General features: G+C 49.0%; 1 protein-coding gene across 2 annotated transcripts; it reads right to left on the bottom strand.

The window, feature by feature from the left end:
• Window positions 1–11521, bottom strand: Poll (DNA polymerase lambda). 2 transcript variants are annotated; one of them, XM_042689489.1, is made up of 9 exons: window positions 11474–11521; window positions 10583–10724; window positions 8823–9117; window positions 8236–8398; window positions 7552–7869; window positions 5648–5821; window positions 4703–4831; window positions 1232–1400; window positions 1–865 (listed from the first exon to the last, which is right to left on the bottom strand). In XM_042689489.1, the coding sequence occupies exons 2-9, from the start codon at window positions 10695–10697 to the stop codon at window positions 504–506; spliced, it is 1725 nt and encodes a 574-aa protein (XP_042545423.1). In that variant the 5' UTR covers window positions 10698–10724; window positions 11474–11521; the 3' UTR covers window positions 1–503. The 2 variants fall into 2 exon arrangements, with proteins under 2 accessions (XP_042545423.1, XP_042545424.1); XM_042689490.1 differs by lacking the exon at window positions 11474–11521 and adding an exon at window positions 11109–11183.
• Window positions 11522–11537: the final 16 nt, after the last annotated feature.

Below are 11537 nucleotides of genomic sequence, written 5' to 3'. Positions count from 1 at the left end.
GGCTGGATATCAAATGCACTTTACTGGGCCCCTGGGACTTCAGAAGCCGTCCTTGGGAGCCTGATGCACCTTTCCTAGCAGCTCCAGCTGTCGGGAAGTGGTGGAGGGACTCCATGTGGGATGGCTCATTCTTCTTGGAAGGGTCTTAGATGATGCAGGGCCCGCAGCTGCATCCCTCTCCCCCCCAGCAGCCCTCTATCCCATTTCTAGCAGTTAGAGCTTTCTCAGGGCAGGAACGGGGATCCTGAGCCCTCGGCACAGGAAGCTGGCTTCACACCAGCCATCTGTTCCAACTTACATGGGGCAGGGGGCCCTGTGGAGAGCAGCAGCCTGTTTCTGTCTGGGAGAGTGCTAGGCAGGCCCAGGGGACCAGGCTCAGAGCCCTGGGCTTAGGCTCACTGAAGACAGCAGGTGGTTGAGATAGAGGGGTTCAGCCAGCTGAAGCCAAAGGGGTACTACATGGTCAGTTCAGCGGAGTCCCCCCGAACTCCAGCCATCATGGGTCACCAGTCTCGCTCAGCCGGTTCTCTATAGGGTAGGCCTAAGAGTCGGAAGACCTCCTTCTCAGTGGGTGTGGGCAGCACCTGGCCACACACCTTGGAGCCTTGAGTGTTCCGGACCACAGCTGTGCTGAGGGCGTGCTCTGACAGGCTCATGCCCTTGGTCTTGGCCAGAGCCCTCATGGAGCGGTTGAAGTGGGCAGAGCCGGTGAAGTACAGCAGAGCGCAGGCGAACTCGCCGTGGGGCACGACGATGATGTCCAGGCGTCGGTGCCGCCGCCCTGGCCCTGGGAGACGGCACACGCCCAAGTACTTCTGCTGCTGGCCATTCTCCTCCTGGCTCACCAAGTCATCCGTGAGGAACCCTGGCCCAACACAGGGGATGGCAGGGAGGAGATGGAGCCCGGCACGGGATCGCCTACCCTCCCGACTCTCCTGATCTCCTGCCTTCTCACCTGGATTTGTGTCTGAGCAGACACTGTTGCCACCTCTGGGCCTATCTCCTAATTTATGAGGTGTGGATAATAATTTTGCCTATCTCTGCTAGCGTCACAGGGATGAGACCTTCAGCCTGTGGGTGCTATAAGGCTCAGTGTCATGTCCTTGAGGACTCGTTACCTGGTGAAATGGAATTCTTGTGAAGTTCGCCTTGAACACTGAGCTTAACTGTGCCTTCCTGTGGCTACCCCTCCACTCCCGTCTATCCACTCCCCCAGTGATGGAGTGCATACCTTGCTGCCGAAGGCGGTCGAGGAGAGGGCTGAAGATGCCCCGGTGGGACCGGCCATCTGGGTGAGTGATGAGCACGTCCACATCGCCACAGGTCCTTTTCCCCCGTCGGTATGAGCCACATGCCACACACAGCAGCCCGGAGTTGAAAGCCTGAGCTGAGAGCCGGACCTAGGAAAGGAAATGGGGTGAGCAGCTATGGAGTTAGAGCCCACTAGACGGTTCTTCCCTGTGAGAGTTCCTTCCCTGATCATGGCACCCTCACTCTATAAAGACCATCTCCAGGGCTGGGAAGGTGGCTTAGTGGTAGAGTGCTTGCATAGCATGCATGAAGCTCTGGGTTCGATTCCTGAGTACCACATAAACTGAAAAGGCCAGAAGTGGCACTGTGGCTCAAGTGGTAGAGTGCTAGCCTTGAACAGAAGAAGCTCAGAGACAGTGGGGTAGGCCCTGAGTTCAAGTCCTAGGACTGGCAAACAAACAAGCAAACAACAACAACAAAAAAACACAAGACAATCTCCATGCCTGCTACCAGTCTAAAGGCCACGCCAGGGACCACTGCTCTCTCTTGGCCCCACAGGATCAGAGAAGAAGCAGCCTCTACTGCAGGGGCAAGAGGGAGGAGAGACTGAAGACCTAGGTTCTGCCTCTGTGGGAGGGCATTCACCTTTGTACTCCTTTAAGAACAGCTGGGACACATTCTCTTGGCCTTGCCCCAACCTATACCCATGTGTCCAGGTCTGTGAAACACCACTAAAAACAAGGGGCCAGGTCCTGGCAGCTCCACCTGTTTATGGGTTTAGAACTAAAGGCAGAGTACATGAGATGGGGTTTGAGGCCTGAGCAGGTGGCTGGCAGCAAGCCCTGGGCCTAGGCCTGGGAGACAATGGAGCATAGAAATCTAACTGCATCTGTGGGAGGGTCAAGAAAGGAAGCAGAGGGGCAGATCTGAGCCTAGGCCCATATCATATCCCTCCTGCAGGAGGAACAGAGCTGGGAGACTGTCAGTTCAGGGATTCTCCCTCACTGAGGAGCAATAAGCCCATTAGTTTGCACCCTTTCGTATGTAGATGTATCCCCGCCTCCACCCCAGGACAACCAGATCTCTAGGGCCCTGGATACCTATCACCAGGACACCTCAATTCCCATGACAGGCAGAAGGCTCTGCTAATCCCCTCAAGCCCTTCTAGGGGCCTCCAAGGAGAATGGGAGGAGGTCCAGATGAGTAATCCCATCAAACCCCCTAAAACTGGAACCCTATATGGAGGCATGAAGGGGGGGGTGACAGGTGGGAAGCCTCTTCTGTTCTGATGGGTGAGGGCTGGAGGCTGGCCCCGACATTCTCTGTGCCTGGAGACCGTGGCTGAGTGACAGTGTCATCCCTAGCACCATGGCCTGGTGATGGGAGGACAAAGGGGCCTGGCTGTCCATCCAGCGCTGGTTTCATAGTTTCAAGACCTGAAATGGGGCTGGAGGCTGCTTCAGCTAAATTAGGCCAGTGTCTCTAAAGTCTTCCTATTAAGTCCTTTTCAGCCACAGTGAAAGAACCTTACCAGAACACCAGCCCTTAATCCTGATTCCAGCTGAACAAATGACACATCTAGTCCTATGTACCCTGACTCCCTCTACTGTAGACTATATAAACAATCTCTAACCCAGCTCTAACCCAAACCTTACCTTGGCCAGCTACAAATTCTATTATTTTTTTTAATTATTATTTTTTTGGTGCCAATCCTGGGGCTAGAACTCAGGACCTACGCACTGGCCCTGAGCTCTTTTTGCTCAAGGCTAGTATTCTACCACTTAAGCCACAGCTCCTCCACTTCCACTTGTTTATTTGGTAGTTAAGTGGAGATAAGAGTCACAGACTTTCTTGCCCAGGCTGGCTTTGAACCACAATTAGCTCAAAGCCTCCTGAGTAGCTAGAATTGCTGGCTTACAAATTTTATACAAATTTTACAATGCTGGGCATCAAACCCAGAGCCTTGGGTATGCTAACCACATACTCTATCACTGAGCTTCATACTTAACCATTGACAACTACAAATTTTTTTTTTGGTCATGGGTTTTGAACTCAGGGCCTGAATGCTGTCCCTAAGCTCTTTTTGCTCAAGGCTAGTGCTCTACCACTTTAAGCCATGGCTCCTCTATGTTTTTTTGTGTTTGTTTGTTTTTGGTTGGTCGTGGGGCTTGAACTCATGGCCTGGTCACTGTCCCTCAGCTCTTCAGCTCAAGGCTAGTGCTCTATCACTTGAGCACAGAGCTACTTCCAATTTTCTGGTGGTTAATTGGAAATAAGAGTCTCACAGACTTTCCTGCCCAGGCTGGCTTTTGAACCATCATCCTCAGATCTCAGCCTCCTGAGTAACTAGGATTACAGGCATGAGCTACCAGCACCCAGCTTCCACTATGGTTTTCTGGTGGTTAAGTAGACTCTGGCAGTTAATAAGAGTCCCATAAGCTGGGTGCTGGTGGCTCATGCTTATAATCTTATCTACTTAGGAGGCTGAGATCTGAGGATCATGATTCACAGTCATCTAGGGCAGGAAAATCCATGAGACTCTTACCTCCAATTATCCACCAGAAAACCAAAAGTGGTACTATAGCTCACAGTGGTAGAGCACTAACCTTGAGCAAAAAAGCTCAGGGACAGTGCCCAGGCCCTGAGTTCAAGCCCCACACCTGACAAAAAAAAAAAAAGAAGAAGAAGAAGAAGCAGAAAAGAAAAAAAAAAGAGTCCCATAGACTTTGCTACCCAGGCTGGCTTTGAACCACAATCCTCAGATCTCAGCCTCTGGAGTCACTAGGGTTACACTAGGGCGTGAGCCACCAGTGCTTGGCAACAACTACAAATTTTAACAGCAACCTGTACAAAGGAAACACTTCTCCTAACGAAGGGTTAACCTTTACTCGATCTCGATAGAAACTTCTTCAAATCCTACAACTAAGCCTATGGGCTCTTTACTCCTAGTCTAACAGCAACTTAACCTGACAAGCTGTGTGTGGGCTTTGGAAAGTCCATACAGCTGGAAAAAGATACAGAACATGACACATTTGTTCACTGTACAAAAGAGTGAACAGTTTTCATCAGGTTTTTAAAGAAGTCTATAAATCAAAAAGCATTACAAAACCTCTGCCCTAACCTAAGCTTATTCAAATTTCCAAACCCAGTACTTAGGAAACTGGCCCCCTTTATTCTAGGCTACCTTTGCCCAGCACTCCAGCTCTCTGACACTGGGAACTCCCATCCAGAGGGCCAGTGTTGAAATCCCCACCCCCCCCAAGCAACACAGCTACCAGCCCTCCTCTGGGCCTGCAACTTCAGTTGTAACTTGTTCTTTCTCCAGCCCTGGTGACCCACAGCTTCCTCTATCTGTGAAGCTCCCCAGCTGAGGTATCAGGGATTTTTGGCTTCTATCCAGAACCTTATAGCAGGGCCTAGCTCTCCTCACTTCTCTGGGATACCTGCTTACCATCTGCTCAATCTCTGCAGCCTCCTCCCTGGGCATGCGCTCTAGGAAGTCATCATAATGCTTTAGGCCGATGGCTTGCTGGGCAGTCAGAGAGGCCAGGCTTCGGATGTCTTCTAGGCTCCGGAAGCCCTGGAAAACAAAGCAGCCAGAGAGAAGGCTACTGAGGGTCCAAGACTGATAAGGTGGCACGAATGAGCTGACTCTAGGGGCATCTGTCAACAGACTAAGGTCTAAACATCTAACCCCAGAAAGGGACCTAGGAAAGGTGGGGTTATGGAGGACAAGCCAACATCTAGAAACCCTGGCTCCTGACTCTGATTTGTCAGCAGGTCTGGCTTCTTCACTATTATTAAGCTCCCCATATGATTCTGGGCACTGCTAGAAAGACATATATCCCAGGACCTGGGCTTAGACAGAAGGCACTTTCTGGACAGAGAAACACTCTTCTTGTTCCTAACTATTCTTCGTGTTTGTGTGTGTCAGGGAGGCATGTTACCTGGGGCTTGACCTCAGGACCTGAGCACTGTCTTAGTTTTCTCACTTGCAAATGCTCTATCACTTGAGTCACAGCCTACTTCTGGCTTTTTCTTTTGGTTGTTAACTGGAGGTAAGAATCTCACAGACTTTCTTGCATAGGCTAGTTTTGAACTATAATCTTCAGATCTCAGCCTCTTGAGTAGCTAGGATTACAAGTGTGAGTCAATAGCACCAGCTTGCTACTGACTATTCTTCAAGGATACCAAGTCATAGGGCTATTCTGGGAGTTAAGAGGGGTCTGTATATGAGCCCTGGTGAAAAGTAATTTTCTTATTATAGTCTGGGTTCATTCTCGTCAGAGAATAAGGTAGAAACAGTACTTAGGTCACCCCGATACCGAGAGGAAGGAGCTATGGGAGCAGAGGCTCTGAGACATAACAATACTAAAACAGCAGCTGGACTAGGAACCTGTTGGTACCACATCTGGGCAGTCTTGGTCCCAGCTCCCCAGATGTTGGAGAAGAGCTCCAAGACAGGCACACTCTCACTGATATGGTCCAGCTTTCGCAGATGTCCACTTTCCAGGATCTCCATAATCTTCTCAGCCATGCGCTTGCCAATTCCAGGAATGCTGCAGGCCTCCTAAGAGAAGAGGCAGCAGAGGTGAGGAAGAGGAATGAGAGGTTAGGAAGAGGATAGAAGCTGACTCCTTCAGCAAATGTCTGTCTGAAAGCCAGCCTAACAACTGTGTGTCTGTGTAGAGCTCAGGCGCAGGTAAAGGGAAGTTTAGATAGAAAACATGCTATGCTAGGTAACCTCTCTTTTGATTCCTGGAAGGGCAGAAACCAATAATAAGAAGTAGGGAGTAGGGCTGGGAATGTGGCTCAGTGGTAGAGTGCTTGCCTAGCATGCATGAAGCCCTGGGTTCGATTCCTCAGTACCACATACACAAAAAAAGCTGGAAGTGGCGCTGTGGCTCAGGCAGTAGAGTGCCAGCCTTGAGCAAAAGCAGCAACACAGGGACAGTGCCCAGGCCCTGAGTTCAAGCCCAGGACTGGCAAAAAAAAAAAAAAGAAGTAGGGAATAGCCAGGCACTGATGGCTCACCCCTGTAATCTTGGCTACTCAGGAAGTTGAGATTTGAAGATTGTGGTTTGAAACCAGCCTGGGCAGAAAAGTCTGTGAGAGTCTTATCTCTAATAAACTACCAAAAACAAAAACAACAACAAAAACAAAAACAGAAGTAGAGCTGAGGCCAAGTGGTAGAGCACTAACTTTGAGCAATAAAGCTCAGGGGCAGTACCTTCACCACCTCCACCACCCTTATCACTATACCAGAGAGAGCGACATTGACTGACAGTTTACTGTATGTAGGTTCTGTGCGACAGAGACTAAGTTCATTTCATCCTCACAGGGGCATGTAAGGGGATCTTAGTGTTAATTCCTTTTTATTTATGGGGAAACTGATGCTCAGAATGTAAGTAACTTGGGCTCCAGAGTCTAAATTTTTTTTTTTTTGGCCAGTCCTGAGACTTGAACTCAGGGTCTGGGCACTATCCTTGAGCCACAGTACTACTTCCGGCCTTTTCTGTTTATGTGGTACTGAGGAATCAAACCCAAGGATTCATGAATTCTAGGCAAGCACTCTGCCACTAAGCCACATACCTAGTCCCAGAGTCTAAATTTTTGTTTAAAAATTTTTTTCAGTACAGGGATTTGAACTCAGAGCCTCAAGCTTGCTTACTTTGTTAGACTGGTACTCTACCACTTGAACCACATCACCAAACTTGCTTTGTGCTGGTAATTTTGGATAGAGAGTCCAAGGGTTTTTCTGCTCAGGCTGGCCTAAAATCTTAATCCTTAATCCTTCTGAGTAGCTAGGTTTGAGCCACCTGCACCTGGATAAATTTTTTTTTAAATATATGTTTATTTGTTTTTCAGTACTGAGGTTGGAACCCAGAATCTCATAGAAGCCAGGCAAGAGTTCTCCTACACAGCTACATCCCCGGCCCTTGTTTTGTTTAGATAGTGTTTCACTGGGTAGCTAAGGCTGGCTAGAAATTTATGATCCTCCTGCCTCATCCTCCTGAGTGCTAGGATTACTGCTATGTGGCACCACAACAGGCTTTAAACTTTTCATTATGTAAAAAACTCAGAAATAGAACAGTATTATGGACCCCTAAGCTGTCGTCATCTAACTTCAATTACCTAGATGTTGCTGATCTGCTTTCAACAGTTTCCCATTTTGTTTTGTTTATGCAAATCCCAGACATCATAAGATATTGACCACTAAATCTGATGCCCCCTGGTGACTGGTGCCTCCACTAAACCCCTAGCTGGTACAGAGATGTGTCCCCCTTATTCCCAGAGTACCTGGTAGGAGCTGACAGGCTTGTGGAAGCTCTTGAGGGCATTGATGGCCTTGGCATAGCCCAGAGCCCTCCACTTGTCTCCCTGGACATTGTAGGCTTTGGCCAGCACTTCCAACTTCTCTGTGATGTGCAGGTTGTGGTTGGTTGCCTTCTGGCTCGAGGGCTGTGCGCATACCCACTTATCCAAGGACTCCAGGGCTGGGCCAGGACCAGCATCTTCCTCAGGGGTAGTAGGGTAGTGCCCGCTGATCAAGGCTTCCAGATCAGCCGCACTAACCTGTGGCCCTTCCCCATCACTGGATTCATCATCTGAGCTGGGCTTGACATAGTGAGAGGAGAAAAAAAGGCAAAAACTTCTTGTCCTCTGTGAGGAGAACTCCTCAAAAGTGGGGGTTGTGTTTATGGGGGTGTCTGTTACTCAAATTCAAGGTTGAGATTGGGCCTTTGCATTGGGCTTGGGTATTTTTAAGTATGGGGCTATATTCCATGTGGCTTTCCCCAGTGCCCAGCCTTAGGATCCCCAGTGGTGGGAGGTGGACACGGCTTAGGAGTGATGTGTTGGGAAGAGCTAAATGGCTTCATAATCAAGACAGCCCTTCTGTGTCAAGAGCCTAGGAATTTTTGAATAACCACTGGCTCCTCCCCATTTCTGTTATCAAAATTTCCACATAGGGAGGCTCCTGACCTGGGCTTGGGTTCTTGATGCCTCTTCTGCCTTTTGGATAGGAGAGACAGCTCTGGTGGGAAGAGGGGGAGGAGTTAGGGCTGTCCTAGGCAGAATGTCATGGGTCCCAGGAGGAGCAGAAGTGTGTTGGTCCATTTTGCTGGGCTGTGGCTGGTCCAAGAACCTAGGGGAATGACAGGAGGTGAAGACACTCACACTATCTCTGACCCCAATCCTTCTCTCCTCTGAAACCTCACTTCCCAATGTGTCAAAAAAAAACCCCAAAAAAGTAAGTTATTTTGAATAACTCAAGAAGAGACTCAAGATGCTACCAGAGAGAAACATTGGGAGGGAGTGAGGGAAGGAATGATATCGTCCAAAAAAGAAATGTCATCTTTACCTGACTTGGGTAACTATAAGCAGCTTTATAATAACAATAAAATTTGTTCTTAAAAAAGATGCTACCACTCAAGTGGTAGAGCGCTCGCCTTGAGCTGAAGAGCTGAGGGACAGCGCCCAGGCCCAGAGTTCAAGCCCCACGACTGACCAAAAAAAAAAAAAAAAGATGCTACCAGAAAATTTTTGAGAAAAGACTGGGAGCAGCCCACCTGTGAGGGATGAGGATGCTGAATCTAGCAGTGTCCACCAGCCTCTTCTCTTGCAGGCACAAGCTCAGCCAGGCTGACTTCACCAGCTGGATACCCGAAGGCAGCAGAGGTAGTTTGAGGAGGCGAAGAGCCCGCTCACAGTCCATGCCTTCATCCACCACAATGTGAGTGATCCCTGGGGTCTGGGCAGGACATATCTGGCCACCATGCTGGACAATCTGCTTCTCAAAGAGTTCTGCCCGGGCTCGTCCAATGCCAGTGGGCAAAATATGGGCCCGTATGGAACTTAACCACTCTGTGAAAGGGACATCCAAATCTTATTGCCATAACTGATATATAATCAAAATAAACATTTTCTTGTCTCCAGACAGGCTGACTTTGGGAGATTTTACCACAAGTATACATACACTTGAATGTTAGGAGTAAGGATTTAAATTTTTTTTTTTTTTTTTTTTTTTACAGGTTCTGGGCCTGTGAGCTGTCCTAGAGCTTCTTTTGCTCAAGGCTAGCTCTCTACCACTTGAGCTACAGTGCACTTCCACCTTTTTTGAGCAGTTTATTGGAGATAAGAGTCTCATGCATGGACTTTCCTGCCTGGTCTGGCTTTGAACTATAACCCTCAGATCTCAGCCTCCTGAATAGCTAGGATTACAGGTGTGAGCCACTGGCACCGGGCAAGAGTAAGGAATTTTTTTTTTTTTTTTTTTTTGGTCATGGGGCTTGAACTCTGGACCTGGCTGCTGTCCCTCAGCTCTTCAGCTCAAGGCTAGAGCTCTACCACTTGAGTCACAGCACCACTTCTGGTTTTCTGAGTAGTTTATTGGAGATAAGAGTCTCATGGTCTTTCCTGCCTGGGCTGGCTTTGAACCGATTCCCAGATCTCAGCCTCCTGAGTAGCTAGGATTACAGGCGAGAGCCACCAGCGCCCGGCAAGGAGTAAGGATTTTTGTATGTTCTATTCCCTGTTGTAAGCTACCCTATAATGTGTCTGGCATATTATAGATAACACACACACACACACACACACACACACACACATTTGTTGAATGAGTAAATGAATACCTTCTCTCTCCTTGTTTTACATTTTTTTTTCTACCATTTACTTTTCCAATAAAATAACACACATTTCTTGCACTCACTGTCTAGCAGATATGATCCTCCCTTCCTCCCAACTCACAAAGCTGCTGCAATCTACTTAGCAATTTACCAGTAAAACAACTGTTAACAGGTCTGAGTACTCAAGGGGAATTTGCCCTTAGGGAAGTCTCCTGAAGAGAAAACAATTTTACTGGTTATTTCTGACTAGGTGTGAGGCCAAGGAGTGTTTTCTGATTGAAGGGATCCTCAGGAAAAGATAACACAGCAAGTAGCCTGTCAAGACTAGGCTGGAAGCTGGTTCCAGTAGCACTCACCTGTAATCCTAGCTACTCAGGAGGCTAAGACCTGATGATCATGGTTCAAAGTCAGCCCAGGCAGTAAAGGCTATGAGAATCATATTTCCAATAAACTACTCAGAAAAAGACTAGTGCTCAAGTGGTAGAGCAGTAGACTTGAGCAAAAGGAACTCAGGGACAGCACCCAGGGCCTGAGTTCAAGCCCCACGACAAAAAAAAAAAAAAAAAAAAGGCGGTAGGTATAAAGAGATCTGCATTGCCAGTTTCTGCTTCATTTCTGGATTCTGGACAGTAACAATTAAAGGCTGAACAACAGAAAGGTCGAGGGTTCAACTATGTCAGAGTTCTGAAGGTATGACAGCCTACCTCCTGCTTCTTTTCCCTCTTCCCTCTTGGGAATCTTTGCAAGTTCTTTTGATGCTGGATGGGCCTGGATCTTCTTTCTCTTGGGAAATGCTTTTAAGATGCCCCTGGGGTCCATCGAAGTACGGGGTGAATCCTTGCCTTTCTGTTTAAGGGATGGTCAGAACAGATGTCACTCCAAAATCCCCAAGTGAGGCCCCTGGACCTTTTAGCCTATGTAGATACAAGCCCTGAGCAATGCAGGCCAGTTCCCTGGGGGTCGGTGGAAACCCAGTTAAACTGGTGATTTAAGGCTAGCTGTACACCCAACAACCTTTTAAAGAATATTTAAGACAGTGAGGGAAAGGTGAGGCTAGGGATCCCTCTGAGGAATAGGAAACAGTATCTTTCTTTTGGTGAGTCTCGGAAGAGTCTGAGGAACTTTGTCAGAAAGATGGCAAGCTAGGAAATGGAGCTACATTTACAACTACGTCCAAAGGAGAGACTGGAGGTTCCTGCTTAGAAACCCACATCATCTTTCTTTACCCACCGCAACCAACTCCGGCAGAGGAAACCTTGCAGGGGGGTCTTGGCGGGGCTGTGGGAGAGCCCTGCACCTGCTCTGGTCGTGGGCCTCTGGGCATGGGGTGCTGAGCCCTGCAGCTGCGGGGAGAGGGGGCCCGGGCGCCGCAGGTGTGGGGCGACTCGGGAGTCTCAGCCTCCCAGCTGGGGTGAAGATCCGGGCAGGTGTGGTGCACCCGCCGACAGCGGGGGCCAAGGATTGCCATCTGGGGACCAGGGTTGGGATCCTCCCCATCCCAGAGCTCTCAACATGGGAAGGGTCCGCAGGGTCAACACCGCACTGAGTGGGTCAACCTAAAGCCGGAACCCGGCGACGAGCGACAAACCACTTACCGAGGGGGGAGCCAATGAGAATGGACGAGGCACAAGGAGGGAAAAGGCAAATACTCAGAACACC

The sequence above is a fragment of the Dipodomys spectabilis genome, unplaced genomic scaffold, assembly GCF_019054845.1.
Source record: "Dipodomys spectabilis isolate Male_0828 unplaced genomic scaffold, ASM1905484v1 ptg000125l, whole genome shotgun sequence".
Classification (NCBI taxonomy): Eukaryota; Metazoa; Chordata; class Mammalia; order Rodentia; family Heteromyidae; genus Dipodomys; species Dipodomys spectabilis.
This window is presented reverse-complemented; position numbering and strand designations above follow the sequence as displayed.